The sequence below is a fragment of the Rhinatrema bivittatum genome, chromosome 17 (genome assembly GCF_901001135.1).
Source record: "Rhinatrema bivittatum chromosome 17, aRhiBiv1.1, whole genome shotgun sequence".
NCBI lineage: Eukaryota > Metazoa > Chordata > Amphibia > Gymnophiona > Rhinatrematidae > Rhinatrema > Rhinatrema bivittatum.
Genome location: NC_042631.1, coordinates 27828646 through 27846052, shown reverse-complemented (window position 1 = coordinate 27846052; position 17407 = coordinate 27828646). Strand labels below are relative to the sequence as shown.

At 41.5% G+C, this 17407-nt stretch overlaps 2 protein-coding genes across 11 annotated transcripts in view; one reads left to right on the top strand and one right to left on the bottom strand.

The window, feature by feature from the left end:
• The window catches only part of SERGEF (secretion regulating guanine nucleotide exchange factor), a 656301-nt gene that overhangs the window by 242196 nt on the left and 396698 nt on the right, over positions 1 to 17407 (top strand). The gene's annotated exons all lie outside the window — the stretch shown is intronic.
• The window catches only part of KCNC1 (potassium voltage-gated channel subfamily C member 1), a 194148-nt gene that overhangs the window by 11827 nt on the left and 164914 nt on the right, over positions 1 to 17407 (bottom strand). For 3 of the 4 annotated variants that reach the window (XM_029582872.1, XM_029582871.1, XM_029582873.1), the window contains exon 2: positions 6124 to 7057. In XM_029582872.1, the coding sequence (XP_029438732.1) occupies positions 6124 to 7057 (934 nt within the window). The remainder of the gene's footprint in view (positions 1 to 6123; positions 7058 to 17407) is intronic. The other variant, XM_029582874.1, reaches the window with a different exon arrangement.

The following is a 17407-nucleotide window of genomic DNA, read 5'->3' as shown; positions in this document are numbered from 1 at the left end:
TACATTTTCTTCATGGCCATTAATGTCCTCTGCCATTTGTCAGTCAGAAGACAGGAATCCCATTCTCATTTCCATATGAAAATGAGGCAGCTGGCCTGATGATGCAATTATTTAAGTTCATAGTCAACTGTGTGAGTTTTTCTACAGAGTGCACGATGACAATGAACAGTGCACTCGGTTCCTAAATGAGGAGTGTGCACTTTCTTTTTAACCAAAATGAAAAAAAAAAAAAAGCAATGAAAACACCTGCATTTCATTGAAAACAAAAAGAAAAAAAACTGTTTCAAAGTTTTTTTGCTGGCTTTTGTTTTCGAAAGTCAACAAAAAAGAAAATTTGAGAGCCTCCACACAAGGCTCCCTTTCACCAGACCTAAAAAATGACCAGTTTCCTATTCCAATGCATTTCTCCCCCAGTTGGCTTGAAAATGTGCCACCTAAACATGTTAAAGATGGGTGTTCGTGCCCATCCTACCGTCTGCAGTCAAGAAGTGAAAATATTCCACTTCTAGGTTGGTACAAGTTAAACAATGGCCGTTTACATGGGCGAATAGTGATTTGTGCACGTAAGTCGGCCATCTGAAAATTGCCATCCCACAATAAGGCTAAAAGCATGTGCATGGTGGGACACCACGGCATATTTTTAGATGCATTTAGCAGAGGTGTTCTGGGGAAGGCGGTTGGGCATGGGAAATAACGCACGTAAACTGTATTTTCAACTCTACGCATGTTATTTTCCTTGGAAAAAAAAGTATTCACACAAAAAGCAGGTACAAAATGTCTGTGACTACTTTGTACGCACAGCAAGTTTCACAATGAAAGCTCGCACACTTTTCTTTGCAAATTGATATGAATCCCACAGCTAAAAAGGTACAGTCGGTCTTTGACCCGAGGTGGACAGTCTGAATATCGCAAAAGCAGATATTCAAAAGGAAAGCCCGATTGAAGGCCTAATTTTACCTAACTGTCCCCAAAGTTTTTACAATCCCTCTGGGGCTTGTAAAAGTGCCGCCAGACTGCTAAGTCCACATAGGAATGTGTAAGGCACCACTTGGAAATCTGGTAGCCCTTGCAGGTTTTTATGCATCAAAGTCTTCTGTAGGCTAGCAAATATTATGAGGAATGTTCCTGGCTCAGGAACACACTTGTCAGACTTACAGAATAGATTTAGGTCTGTATTCTTCAGTTCTCCTCCCTTCCTCTCTGCCTCCGCTGTGGTGGTAAAATTGGAACAAAATAGAGAGAGAGTTTTTCCAGTATCTATTTTCATTATCAATGGAAAATACAATTTTGAAAGACATATTTGGGAGAAGCATTCCTGCTTGCTTGACAGCTCCTCAAGAGACATAATATATAAATAAGAATCAGTCATTTTTTATAATCATGCAAATGTCTCCAAAAGGAACTGCAGAAAATATTTTGTGATAAAAATAAAATAAGACTTGGAATATATACAGTACACTCCTCAATTTGCTTTCTCCCAGTGAGTTTGAAACCAGTTTCAAACTAGTTTGGAATGCTTTCCTTAATCATTAAAGACCATTCATTTTGAAGCTAAATGTGTTTGTTTTTTTCTGGTATTTATGAGGTCTTGCTCTTTTGGGCATCCAGCTCAAATGGAACCAGTCTCCTCTGGGACATGGTACTACCATGAACGGTCATTTGCAACTATCCAATGTTTTCCCTCCGATGTCTATATCCGCTGTCAACATACTTAGCCAAGCCATTGCAGTAGCAGCAGCAATCAAGGGTCATGAACTGGAGCTCCTTCTAACATGCAGAAGCAAAGGCCTTGAGCCAATGGTTGGGGGATCCCTTTCCCCATCCACCCCCCTCCTCACCCGACGGCCAAGAATTCTGCCTCCCAGCGCCAGCAGGGCCCAGAATCAAACCCAGGTCCTCTGCAAGGCAGCATGCGGCCCCGCCACCGAGTCACCGGACCAGACCTGGTTTTAAACCAACGTGTAAACTGATTTGGTAAACAAATAGAACAAGGATTGTACTGTACCAAGTTTAAAATCTTATAAACATTAAAAAAATGTTTTCTTTTTCTGTTTAAATTATGTTCTATATATTTTGGTTTATAATTTTTATTTCCTTAAAAGTATCGCATTTCCTAATAAAAAAAAAATATAGCGTAGACTAGAGGATGTTTAAAGAGCACAGGCAGCAAGCAGTGATACTTACCAGGCCAATCAGAATTTTACAGTCGGGTCCCCAGTTTTGAAAATAAATATATAGCAGTTCACCTGATCCCCTGGGAATACCCATTTTTCATCTCTTTGTTTTGCTTGCAACAGCAAATGATATGGAATCTAATTTATGCAGTGTGAATGTCATTTGTGACATTATAGCCAATACAGCCCAGTCAGATTCGGTGAGCGCACTATAATCTGCCACCCTCTTTCTGTCATGGTTAAAACATTAATTCAATAGGACTGTGGTGAGAACTGCCTGAGGTATTTCCTGACCCAAAAAGTAAAACTTTTGATACTCAGCATGTTAAATTTTGAAATACTGCACAGTACGGCCGGGCAGAGCTTTCATTTCAGGTCAGGCCTTCACCTACTCAAATAAGACAGCTCTCCCAGTATCATGGTGGCTGCAGGATTGGATTTTGCTTCTGGTTTTCATGTGCTGATTCAGACGAATAAGCAGCAGTACCTTCTGCTACCCCCACCCACGCTGTGGGTGTCCCATAGCAGGCATTTCCCCAGGGACCCAGCTCGTACTGCCTCTGCTGTGGGGAGGGGCAGGATGCCCATGGGGTAAGCTGAAGCCCGAGTCGCAGGCAGTGACTGCTGAAAGGCCACCCAGGAAAGGAGCAAGACTAAAGCTGAGCTTGGTGGTATTTGATGGTGGGTGATTGATGCATTTCAGAACTTTTAATGTAGTGCTGCTAATGCTTAGTGTGTATTGTCAGCAGAAGGGCTAGCTCTCTTGTTTTCAGATGACTTCCCCTGCATACTGTCTGGAACATAAACTTTCTCTTTACATAAGGACTTATCACTAATTTAGATATCTAGGATGTACGGTGATAAGTCTGCAATAAAAACTTTTTGTATCAAATTGATACAAGGGGCATGCTAATGGACTCTGCACAGCATTGACAGCAGAGACATTCTTGGTACTGTCTTTTCCTGTGTTATCACTGCAGTGTATGCTTTTAGCATCTTTATTATCGGATTGTTGTTGCAACGGCAACAGTGCTATTTAAGAGCATCCTAAATATGTAAATTACAAGTTGCCTTCACACTGAATGATGACTTCCACTGTGGGGGTGCAGTTGTTCATTCCCAGGCCCCTGCAACTAGGTGATGCGACAATGATGGTGTGCATTTTACCAGCTGAGATAAATGCCTCATAAACTGGATAAAGAATTTCATAGCTGACTGGGTGCGCTACTGGTGGTGCAGCAAGTCACATTATCTTGGCTAATAATGCATGGTTTTGTTGTGCTTTGCGAGGAGTTTCCGCCTTCTCTAGCAAAAACTCTTTCTGCTCATGTACCCCGGATTTGATGCAAGAATAATTAGTGAAAAAGCAAGTTATAGTTTGGAAAAGTAATATGGAACCGATGAATTTTCCGAGCTAGCTGGTAAGTGATTATATTTCTAATCTGTAACCGATTATTCTCCGGGGGGGCAATACCATAGGCTCAAAGTTGCTGGAGTATAGCTCAGTGAAATTGTCATTGGGCTTTATTCAAAAAGAGCGTTTCCCAGTCTGTGCCAACGGAAATTATCTTAGATTGAATAAGCCCCATTGTGTGGTGTTGAGCCTGACCTTCCTGTGCTAAAGATAGTGAGCTCTATACAGTATTGTAACGGGACCTCCCCTTGTACAACATAGCGCGTGCTGGTGTCGCTCTGCAAATAAATAATGCAAGATTATGCTCTAACCTAGTCATCAGTTTTCTATAGCCAATCAAACCTCTGACAAATTGTGTGTCTGAACCAATTTTTCTGTTATTCTAATCTGATTACTTTTCTGGTTTAGCGATCAGTAATCTGTTACTCATGACTTTGCAAGAGTAAATCAGCATAATAAGGACATCACAAAAAAGTAGGGTTTCCTTGGCTGGAGATAAGTTTGTGCTAAGAATTTGCAAAAAGAATGCATTGAATGAATACAGATGCGTGCAATGAAGTGAGTTAATGAGACAGTCTATCAGATGGATTGCGATATGCTTGACAGGATGTCAGAGTTTTGAACCAAAGTAAGAAGGTAAGTGTTTATTAAAAAAAAAAACAAAAAAACATTATGGACTTTACATATTGTACTTACCCTATATTTTTTTTTCAGTTGAACTATTAAATTGTTCAATTAATTAATCCATAATCAGCTTGGTCATTCTTAAAGGCCTCAGTTCTGCATAAGTCCTGAGCAGTTTGTAAAAGGTGAAATATCTGCAATTATTCAGCCTATTGTTCATGCTGCGAACAAAGATTTTCAACTCTGCCTGATGGAGATTTTACTCCTCTGCAGAATTATTTGTACGCAGAATGGAGGCCTAAAACAGAACAGGTTATTTCTTTGTTTTATCTCCAGTGAGATCAATGTGCACTTTGTGCAGGTCTATGAAATGAGTATAAAATATTTCATCTAGGAATGATAGTTCTCTGTCTCTGTAACATCAATTCATCATATTGTGAGTTTTGTCAATTATTGTATTTCTTTTCACATCTCACAGGATTTCTGCTGGTGGTACAACAGTAAATATATTGTCATCCCCTTTGTACCGTGGGAAATAGCTATCAACTTTAAAACATACATGCATGTTGTAAAGCTGGTACAAGTAGGCTTTAGCAGATATTGATCAATATACTAAAATTGTATTGGCAATGGCATAGTTTTCAGTGTGATTATTTATTTTTAAATTACTATTTCCATAGAATAAGCAGATGATATTCCATGGATAGAGGTAGATTATGGGGTTTAAATCATCAGATCAGAGCCCCAATACGTTATGTGCTGAATGTGGATTCTCATAAAACTGAGATAATCCCATAACTGACCACTAGCCATGGAATATTACAATATATTCCATGGTAACTAGTATTTTGCTTTTCCAAATAGAATTAGCGTGAAATCAGTTTGTATACTGGCTGGGTTTGCTCATATTGCTTTGACATTAATTTCTCTAAACACACAGAATGCCCTCTTATGAAATTGTCACTCATGGCTGTGATATACATGTCTGGTTGCAATGACCAAATACTGCCCCCTTTTTAACAGTTAACCTTTAAGGATAGAAAACTGAAAGAGCTGTAGCTCCTCAACCCACGCTTTTCAGGAAAGTATATACGTTTTAAGCTTGTTCAAAAACGTTTCACACTATAAATGCTAAATTCTATATTGTAATATACTGTATAGTGGGTTGATTTAGCATGCTATGGAATAAGTTGGGTTGGTTTGTTTTTTTGCCTACATTGCATCTAGGATTTAGCTGCTAGTGAGTAGTTTGTGCTGTGTCAGGAATTTAGGCTACAATTCTACTTTGCAGTTAGACATCTGCACAAGATGGGGTTGTCTTACGAATGATTGTTGGTGTAGTCGTCCCTTTAACACACTAGGGTACATTTCCTTTTTCAAATCACTTGCACAATCTCTTCCTCTTAACAGCTGCCTGGCAGCAGTTGGAACAAAAAATATCTGACTTTTTCAGAATTCCAACCCCATTCCGTCAGTAATCTATGAAGGAGCAGTAAGCAAGGCTCCTATTGCTATGAAGCATTATGCTCCCAAGAGCACCCAAGATGCTTTATAGTCCATGACCAGAGCTGCGGAATTCTAAACGCTCATCCACCAAAGATGTAATTGATCTTCGGAATCTCCTGAAACAATGTATCCCTCTAACCACTGGGAACAAAAAAAAAAAAAAAAGTAGGTCTCCCACAGAGAATGCTCTCATTCTTAACTTTGCTGGTCAGTCTTCCCTGCTCCATTTCACTTTGTCCCTGAAACCTAAGTTTCAACTTCACACACATTCAGCGTGTGATATGGGACTGTAATGGATAAATGTGCTACCCATTGCGCTAAGAAAACAGTCTGACTGATTCTTAAATCACTACAAGGGGGTGGTGGTTAAAAGTCAGATGGACATTCCTCTAAGAGGTTTCCTACCTGCTCTGTTAATTTCTAAAATCTCTTCTTGGGCAAGCGGGCATGTGTCGCTCTGAGTACTGTGGTGTGGAGAGTTTACGACAGATTTACAATAATTGGGGGATCCCAGCTGAGGTGGTCTTGGGATATGCTTCTTTTTTTTCTTTGGTAGCTTCTGCTTAGCCATGGCTAAGGAGTAATACATTCCAAAATTGTTCACAATGACAGGGACAGGCATGGCAATGGTCAGTACACCTGCAAGAGCGCAAAGCGCCCCAACCAGCATACCTGACCAAGTCTGAGGATACATGTCTCCGTAGCCCAGGGTGGTCATGGTGACAACAGCCCACCAGAAGCCAATAGGGATATTTTTAAAGTGAGTGTGTTCACTGGCACTAGGATCTTTGGGATTAGCACCTATTCTCTCAGCATAGTAGATCATCGTGGCAAAGATTAAGACGCCCAATGCCAAGAAAATGATGAGCAGCAAGAATTCATTTGTACTGGCACGGAGGGTATGTCCCAGAACCCTCAGACCTACAAAATGACGGGTGAGCTTGAAAATTCGCAGGATTCGCACAAACCGGACTACTCGCAGGAAGCCCAAAACGTCCTTAGCAGCTTTGGAAGACAGGCCACTTAGTCCAACCTCCAGATAGAAAGGCAGAATGGCCACAAAGTCAATGATGTTCAAAGAGTTTTTGATAAATTCCACCTTGTTTGGGCAGAAGGTTATCCTCATCAGGAACTCAAATGTAAACCAGACCACACAGACACCTTCGATGTAGGTCAGGAAGGCTTCAGTCTCGGATTCCTTGTAGATACGCACCTGGGTCTCATTCCCAGTGGTCTCAATCTCTGTTTTGTTCACAATAGGGTTAAATCTCTCATGGGTCTCGAGGCAGAAGGTAGTGATGGAGACCAAGATGAAGAAGAGAGATGCAAACGCTACATACTGCAAAGAAAAAGAAAGAAGAGAAGTTATACTTAAGACTAACCAAACTTCCCTTTTTATAGCAGCATAGGGTAGTGATTAGTGCACAAACTGAAGACCCAGAGACCTCATTCTTTCCTCCTCTACTGTACTCAAATACAGGTCTGATGAGCGTGAGATAATGAAGCCTCAGTTGTACCTGGACCCCAAAATTACAATATTTTTAGAAAAAAATTCATAACTGAATGGAGTGTCTATATAAATAAAGTTACCCAAGTATTTGCAGAAATTGAATTCAAAAGTCAATAAATTTGAGTAATGAATACAAGTCTCATAAGTGCAAGCTAGCTATTAACAAACAAAGCACTTTAGGAATACGACAGTAAATTATTCAGTACTGGCATTAGGGGGAAAAAAGTATTCATATCATTTGTCATCAAATAGCAGTTGGCAAAATGTCATTTTTTTTGTTTAGGTTTGCAATAATGCTAAGGCATAATTATGCCTAATGTGAATACATCTCAAGTGGATTATCTGAAGGGGATGGGACCCCAGAAAACATGGCATACCACAACACCAAATTTCTCTCAAAGGGCTTGATCATGTGGCCTCCTTATGCTCAAACTGAATGTGGGTCAGGGAGATTTTAACCCCTTGAATTTACCTCGCACAGCACTGTGAAGGTGACATAAATACCAAACCCTATCTGAAGAGGAATGTTGAAAAAAGCAGCGTTAAAGACTTTAACAGGCTGAAGCATTCTTTGATATAGACTTATGGCTTCATATTCGAGCTTCAAATATAAAATTAACTGTTAGCAATAAAAAAAATGTAGACATTCTAAAGAGTAGTAAAGCATTGTGTGTGTCCTGGTGCATCCTGGGAACAGAAACACAGGCCACTTGAAAGTTTCAGATAGATGTGGGAAGTGTTGGCAGTGGCAACCAAAGCTAGTCCTATTGGTTTTATTGGCACCATGTTTAGCTGATTGGTGCCTTCATCAACAAGAGGCCATCGCTCGCTAAATGGACAGCACTACATAAACACATAGGGGACAATCCAGCTGAAATTACCAGAGGGTTGGTACAAAAGCATGGGAGAAACTTTTCTCGCTCTCAATTCAGTTTTTGCTTTGTTGGCATCGCTACAGTGACTGTATTGCCAAAGCCCCCCACCCCCCCTCAAAAAAAAGCTACACATTAAGAAAGTTAACCGTGTGCTGTGATTTCATAGCAGATAAAATTATCTCTTACTAATAAATACTGAAACATCTGCTCTTTCTCGATCCTTGAAATGTTTTAGTTTTTGCATTGAACGTCATATCCATGATGCTGTCATCAGGTTATGCCTTTAGCAAAAATAAGTTTTCTCTGGGTCTACTTAAGAAAGCTAAAAAAAAAAAATAACTTACAGTTTTCTTCTCTGACCCAGAATTCTCCAGGGATGTGTTTTCCTTTCCCTGGGGACTCCAGATCCTATCAGAGGACTGATTTTCCGTATGCTACTCTCTGATAGGATCCAGCAGAGGTCTAATGCCAGCCAATAGCACAGAAACTAAGATGCTTTAAGGCAAAATGCCCTATACCCATGGATATGTATTTCAATAACTGACATTGTTTTGCTGCTTTAACTCAATTGTAGTGAGACTCAGGATCAAATTATAAATTATCAAATTTTAAAAATAAATTACTGACAGTGTTGTAACATAACCAAACGCTTCTTACTCTGGTAACACTTAACTAAAACCAAATCTGTATTTTTAGCTGTGTTTGTTCCTGTAGATAATGGGAATCAAACCACCATTTGTTCCCCCCATGGACCAAACTGAAAGCAGTGCATATGTAAGCAACTTATCATTAAAGAGAATGTTCAATGGCATAATTGAATTTGCAAAAATTCGGTCTCTCTTGTAGGTCAACAGTGACTCAGTGTTTTGAAAAATTTTAGTCGCTAGCTTTAGATTATTCAGAGCGCTGTGCATGGGTAGAACTGCACTTGCATTGAATGCATATTGTGCACTTCTTTTTTTTTTTTTTCATTTTACAATATTTAAATAAAGATTACACTTTGTGTAAAACATGTTTGAGATTATGGAAAGAAATTTTACAACCAAAACGTCCATAGAGGTAATAAAGGCAGGAGTACATTATCAACATGATCCTCAACACAAAACTTCACATCTCAGACCGATAAAGGAAATGTGGGAGAGTAATTTCTAACACTATTAAGGAGACAACAAATTTGCAATCATAACAAGGCAACAGATAGGCGGTTATTACAATCACAGCTTATTTCTCTTAGATCCAAAGATATTATTCTTTGGCAGTACTCTGCCTTCTGCTATCTAGGAACTCCTTCAAATGGTCAGGGTTAAAGAAAATAAAAATATTGTTAGATTATTGTGCACTTCTAAAAGTTTTTTAAACATTGAGTTGGTGTTGGCCTACAAGAGAGACCGAATTTTCGCAAATTCAAATATGACATTGAAAGTTCTCTTTAGAGATAAATTGCTTACATATTTTTAATTTACACTATAAAATGTCTTTTAAAAATATTCTGACCAATGATTATAATAGACAGTTGCACTTAAATATATGAATCTCATATTATATGTGCAATCTATGGACTCTTTATGATGGTCACAGTTCTCCTTTTTGTGAACTGGTGCATTGTCATCTGTTGATTGAGTAGATTTTGTTTAGTTTTTCAATTTTCTAACAAGCCATTTACGCACATAAAGCTGGTTATGTGTATGTAAATGGCTTTGAAAATGAATCCCTTTACTGTAAGTTGTGTACTAAGAGAAAAAATAAGCTAGTAAAGATGTAAAGACTTAAGTTATACGGATACTCCCAACCCTGCAGTTAAGAAGACGACCATTATCAAAACAAACCCCTTCAGCGTAACACTTCAAAAGGAAAATGCACTCTTTAGCACAACAGTTTTTTCTTAACCTTTCCCTGAGATGACCCAAATACATAGCAATCATGAGTGTCCTACTTTAGATATTGCCGAGACTATTTGACTACACTGTGCAGCACTACAGGAGGGGCCAGTTTAGATGCACGCTGAATTTTGTTGTTAGCCACTCAAACATAAACCACAAGGTACAGCAATCTCCCTTTCCAAAAGGGCCTGTCCCAAGTCATGTCTCTTGGAAAAAATGTTTTGGAAAAGTGACACAGAAAGTTAAAAATATACACAACTCCGTCTCCTAAGTAATAACTGTTCCTGTCATTGGTATAGTTTGTCAATTAATGAGATATGATTTTGAGTCCTGAAGGAATATAACATGCTGAGATTAATAAGAATATCTGATGGATACCTCAATCTTTGGTTGCCTTTTTCAAAGGATTCACTAACCACTTTTTTGCTTTAGCACCTCTCCTTGCCTCTAGAAAGGCTATGATCCACAGGTCAGATTAGGGCTTCACGAGTGGAAACTTGGCACCAATGCAAATAAATTCTCATGTGCAAAAATTCTGTTTTGAAGTAAATATGTTATTTATTCATTATGGGGCAGATTTTAAAAGCCCTACGTGTGCCGAGCCTATTTTGCATAGGCCCGGCGACGCGCGCATATCCCGGGGCTTTGTGAAAGGGGCGGGGCGGGACCGAGGCCTCTGGCACAGTGGCCGTGCTGGGGGATCGTGCGCTGGAACTCGGCCGGCGCGCGCAACTTCCAAAATAAAGGTTAGAGGGGGTTTAGGTAGGGCTGGGGGGCGGATTAGTGTTGTGTCCGTCGGTTCCCAAAGCCCTCTCTCCGCCCTCCTTACCTCTTTGGTGCCTCCCTCTTCACCCGCGGGAAGTTTGGTTGCCGCGGCGTCCTTCTGTCGAAGTCCTCCGGCGTCCCTGGACCAGCTAGATGCTGCAACCCGCCATGTTTCCTGGAGGCCTAGGGGCGCGCGTGTGGCGCGGCCCCGACTGAAGTACCGGCGATGGCGCAAACCTCAGGGGCGTCCCCCTGAGATGACGTCACCCGCGACCGATATATAAGGTCTTAGAATTTGCTAACAGATCGAGTTAGCAAGGGTTCGGGTTACTCTACCTAAGCTACTCTGCCTCCTCGGACTTACCAGGGGTACCCGCTCCTCGGGGGCCTCGCTCTATCCTTTGTTTTTCAGGTGACAGTCTGGAACCGGTACTCGCTCCTCGAGGGTCCTCGTTCCCAGACTTGCTCCGTATTCTCTTCTGCCTGGAAGTCATCACTGCCAACTAACATCAGTGAGTTACCATCACTCTCTCAGAGCTTTCCCTGGAACCAGGTACTCGCTCTTCGAGGGCCTATACATTCCAGCTCCTGGGCTTCTATGAGACATTGTGTGAGTGTTACCATCAGGTTCGGTACATGAACTCTGCATACCCTGCCTACTCACTATATTTCAGTTTCTCTACAGCTCAGCCTCCAGGGATCGCTGTTCCAGTATCTGAGGGACTACAGCCCAGCCGGGCATTCCAGCTCACTACTGCCACCTCTGGTGGTTCAGTATACTATTTAATAAAAGAACTAGTGTGTGTCTGTCTCCAAACTCTGAGCCTGACCGGTGGTCCCTCTCAGGATCCTCCCCTCAGAGGCGTGGTCATCTGCCACTGGTCCAAGGATCCACCTACAACTCTTCTAAATAACAACAGATTGCTAACTCCCTAGCAGACTGCTAACTCCTAACAGTTAGGGAGAGGAAGGTGGGGGCGGAAGGAAAGTTTCCTCCGAGGCCGCTCTGATTTCGGAGCGGCCTCGGAGGGAACAGGGAAAGCCATCGGGGCTCCCCTAGGGCTCGGCGTGCGCAAAGTGCACAAGCATGCACCCCTTGCGTGCACCGACCCCGGATTTTATAACATGCGTGCGGCTGCGCGCGCATGTTATAAAATCGGGCGTAGATTTGTGCGCGCCGGGTTGCGTGCGCAAATCTATGCCCGTGCGTAGGTACTAAAATCTGGCCCTATTTAATTTACTTATTTCCAATATTCAAAGTATGAAGTAGGGATGGAGAAAATAAAATGAAGATCAAATTTAAGACTATTAAGAAAAGCTGATTGTGAGTCTAAGAAAAAAAAATCTGTTTATTCCTAAGAATCCTTATGGGAGCCTCCAGACTGGGGAGGATGTGTCGTCAACATTTTTTTAGCAAAGCGCCAAAAAAGACCTGCAACATCTTCTTAACGGTTGTTGCTGTGCTGAAGAGGGAGTTCCTCCTGCCAAAATTCTGAACACCTGCCTCTGTGCTGCATAACCCTTGCCCACCCAGCATGCCACCCACCTGTCTGGTGCTGCAACTGCAAGTATTTTCAGAGTTAGAGGTTTAGTGGTGCTGATCTCTCGTGGCCTCAGCATTCTGCGGTTGGTGTACTGGCTGAATGTGCTCACCCGTCACCATGCAGAATGTATGCCAGGCGTTGCCAAGCCCTGTGCTAGACTAATGAGTGAATAATGCTAAATTACTGGTTCTAATGATGACCCAGGAGTATGAATGAAGCAGGGGAGCAAATAGGATTGGAGAGGGCCGGGAGGAAGTATTGTTTGGGTTTTTTTTCACAGAGAAGAAGTGAATCTGTGCAATACTTTTCAAGGATTGGAAGGAGAAATAAGCACAGTGCATGTGTCATAAAAAGGGAAAGCAGGATTACTTTAGGAGAGCAGGGTAAAGGTTTTGCATCTTGAGGTGAGCCATGATATACATATGGTAACCTGCTCAGGAATATTGCTGATTAAGCTCCATTAGACCTCTCTTTGATATTTCAATCATCCTTTTGAAAGTCATAATCTGCGGTGATTTTCAGCCAGTCAGCAACCCAAAATTCTGTTGAATTTTGCTTCCTTTCCCTCAATGGAAACCAGAGAAGGTGGAGGCTGCCAACCCACTACCTTTTTTTTCATTTACAAAATTGCCTCTGTTCATAAACTCATTACACACAACTCAGTCAGTCTGCACTTGGGTTATCTGCCATCCTTGGATGGGAGCGATGGATGTAATAGACCGTAAGTCCTTTCCAGTTTAGCTCCTCTCTTAAGAGAAGTCAGGGAGGACAACTTTCAGACAAATGCATGCAGCGGCATATACTCTCACATATAGCCAAGAGCAGATGTAGGCAAGTATTTTATTACCCACACAAATGATATATTTATTATTTATTTATTTAGCATTTTTTTCTATACCGACTTTCCAATAACAGAATTATTGATCAATTCGGTTTACATTCTCAACAATAACAATATATGCACAATATATGCACATTTTATACAGTATGACTATCTCTATCTCACAACATACACCCGTATGTAGGCTTATGCGTAAATACATACAACCAAATTATCAATGCTTTGAATGCATGTACTTTTCCTACCTGTATACACACGTGAAGTAGGACTTACTCGTGAAAGTTGGACAATTTTAAAACAACCACGCATCAAGGAAATGACCAGATTTAGCAATCTTTGGGCCTCATTTTCCAAGCAGTTTACCGCCTGCGATAAATTCGCAAATCGCGTTAACACCTGTTAACGCGATTTGCGAATGCAAATTAGTAATTTGGTATTCAGGGGCGGAGTTGGGGCGGAGCATATGCAAAGCGGAAACCAGTTTATCGTGTGTGGCGAAACAGCCGCAGTGTTAGTGTGGCTGCTATCGCGGCTAATAACTACAACCCTCAAATTTGCGGTACGGACTGTGCTACAGGCCAGTAAAGGATTATCACGGTCCACGATAGTGTGTGAGAGAGAGAGAGAGAGAGAGTGAGAGAGAGCCTTACTATAGTGCCTATGCCCTAGACAGGTATTTTAACCCCTATGGGAGGGCCACCTACTAACTCGGGGTGGGGATTAGGTATGAGCGTCGGGGGTTGGGGGCCACTTTCGCATTCCACATGAGACCTACGGAAAGAACAGTGGTCTCTAGTGAAGATTTGCTGGCCGTCGGAGTGAGGAAACTCACTCCAAGAAGAGATTTGGGCTACATTCTCTCCACCTAGCTTGTTGTTGCCCAGGTAGAGTGTCCATCAAGCTAGGTGGAGAGAACGTAGCCCAAATCTCCTCTTGGAGTGAGTTTCCTCACTCCGACGGCCAGCAAATCTTCACTAGAGACCACTGTTCTTTCCGTAGGTCTCATGTGGAATGCGAAAGTGGCCCCCAACCCCCGACGCTCATACCTAATCCCCACCCCGAGTTAGTAGGTGGCCCTCCCATAGGGGTTAAAATACCTGTCTAGGGCATAGGCACTGTAGTAAGTCTCTCTCTCTCTCTCTCTCTCTCTCTCTCTCTCTCTCTCTCTCTCTCTCTCTCTCTCTCTCTCTCTCTCTCTCTCTCTCTCTCAGCCTGAAACAGGCAAGAATCATCGCACACTGGGAAAACATCGTGAATTGCACTACTGTTTTCGTGAATGGCGAAAACATCGCCGCACGCGATGTTTTCCCACTGCACGAAAGAAGCCTCATTTGCATTGGTAACGCCCCCTAATGCGTTACCAATGCGATATTGGAAAATGAGGCCCTTTAGCACCAGTTTGCTCAGTGCTTCTCCAGGTCATCAAGACCTCTCTGGTTCTCCAGCCTGAACTCCCCGCCGTTCACCCAGACCTCCTACTCTGTCAGTACTATAAATACACACATTTGATATTACTCACTCCAGATAATTAGCAGGTGTAAAAAATGCATAGGTAAGATGTATGCACATACATGTTCGTCCCCTTCCAGAATGTCCATTTTTTATGTAAGAGAAAGTGAAAATATATGCATGTTTTTTTTACTTTTATAAAATATAGAATATGGCCCTGATTTAAAAAAGCATTTGCACACTTAAAATTGGATTTTACACATGTAAATGCACTTTACCCATGTAAGTGGGCTTTTGAAAATTGCTACAATAGTTATATTTACATGTGTAAATCCTTTTGAAAATGATCCCCTGTGAGTAAAGGCTAATTACATGCATATATACTAATTTTTATGCATGTAAAGTTTTGAAAATTCACCCCAATGTGTATTTAAGGGTTTTGCTGCTGTTAAAGACCTTTTTTTATGTGTCAGTTGTTCTCTGACAGATGTTCCTATTCACTGATTTGTAGCTGCGGTGGTATATTAAATATAATGTAATTTGCAAGCTTGAATTACCATTAGTTATGATAAAGTAGGGAAATGGATGAGTTTCTTTTTCGCAACTGTCTGTGCCTTTTATAGCATGTGCCACATCTTAGCTTTGTAAGGAAGTTTGTGTGATTTGTAAATTAGGGCCAACAAAATAATCTGATCATAACAGAGAGATTTGGAAACATATTAAAATCAACCAACAGCAAATATCAAAATAATAAGACATGGCCAAGCCATGCTTTTCTGGGGGATTATTTCATGGCTTGGATGAGTTGCAAGGCATGAGGTCTAAATGAAAAATGTATGGCCTTATTTTGTGCTATTGCTGCCGTGACGCCCATACAACTTGATCGCTATTAAAGAACGCAATTGCTAAAAGAATATAATTGGAGAGAGCAGTTTCCAAAATCCAGTTTCTTGTCTAAATGGCTATTTATGAGGGTAACTGTGCCTTTTGAAAATTGCCCATCCTGTAGGCGGTTAAAAGTAGGCACGTTATTCCACAAACCAGCTACTTTTACCCTTCTTGTTTGTGGAGGCATTCCTGAAGGGGGGGTTAGGCTGGGGGAGGCAGCAGCAGCGAGCGCTGTTTCGTATTGTCCAAACTCCATGTGGTGTTTTTCAGGGAGAAAGTATCTGCAGAAAAGGCAGGTGCAAATCTCTGTGAGTGCGTTCTCCTTAGGCAGTTTTCAGAGGGTAGGCATGTGCATGCTTTCCCCTTTAAAAACTGGTACAAAGCGCACAGGTAAAAGTTCGCACAGACTTTGCAACAAAACCCAGACAGGTCCATATTCAGTAAAGCCACTGAGCTGCAAAATTATCCGGGGAAAGCTACACAGGTAACTTTAACCAAATATTCAGTGGGTCAAGTCTCCCACTGACTAACACGTGACCAAAGATATCAAGATTAAGTTGCCTGCTACTAAATATTTGACAAAAAATTAGCAGGGGGGGGGGGGTGTCCCCAAATAGCACCCCCCTCTATCCCAATAACTCAAATGTCATAGCTGGAAGACAGCCCCCTGATCCCAATGCAAAAAAAATTAGACCAGGTGAGAAGTCTCCCCCCACACTTCCATAAATTAGAGCAGGCCAAATCCACAACCACACCCCCAACCAGGAGCCCCAGAATGCTCTGTACTCTTCCTGCTCTGCATTTCAACCTCCTCCAACCTCCCACTCTGTTAATACATGAGAGCATGAGAGCTCGGGGCTCTGACAGCTCCTGGCACTTGTGTATTCATTTATTTCAAGCCTTCACTGATTGGCTGTTCACTGACAGCTGAAGGGCCAATGTCCATTCAGAAGCTTCATCTAGTGAAGGGCCAATCAGCGAAGGCTTGAGCTGAATAAATGTACACATAAGTGCTAGAAGCAGTCAGAGCTCCCGGCACTTGTGTATTAGGAGAGCAACAGGAGGTAGGAGATTGTAGGCCTCATGCTCTGCATTTCAGAGCCACCTGGGATGAGAGATTGGGGGGGGGGGGGGAGGGTAGCCACTCTATCTATTCTGCATCTCAATAGGATGGGAGTTCTGTTCTCAAGCAGTCCTAAATTTAGCTGGATAAGTTAGCCAGACAATGCTGAATGCAAGTATTATTTGGTTGACTTGCGTGATAAAGTAACTTTGCTCTGGAATGCTCCCCATTTTATCTGGCTAACTTTTATTCGATTAAATGCTTAACAGGATAAATCAGAGGCCCTGTCCAGGGCAGGAAATTCAAAACCCACGGTTTGCCCTAAAGTCTCAACATGGACCCTATAATTTTCAAAGTTATCCCATTAATGTGGAAGTTGAACCTGGAAATGTAAAATGTAAAGAACACTGTTAAAGATAGCTGACACAGCAATAAAACTTGAAATTAAATTGCTAAAAGAACAATTTCTGACACTAGTACATTGCTTATTGACAGAATGACAGCTCTTTCACAGATCAAAATATTTTCATGCACGCCCTAGCTAATAAATATACTGTACACTGTGCCACAGCAAGATTATACACGGGAGGGTTTTAAATGATTATTGATCTAATAATAAAAACAATAAAATGAATGGAGTGCTTAGGTTAATGAAGTCATGACCTGCACATTTGGTAGATACTAGTGATACACTCAATGGGCATTCCCATGATCCAGTCCCATCACCTCACAGAGCACCGTTGTACCTATTCTGCTTTAACATGCTTTGAACTTTTTTGCTGCAAAAGTGCGAGATAAATAAACGATGATGTCAATTTCGGGACAGTATAATTCTAATTATGCAAACAAACCATTTTCCAGTTATCAAACATTT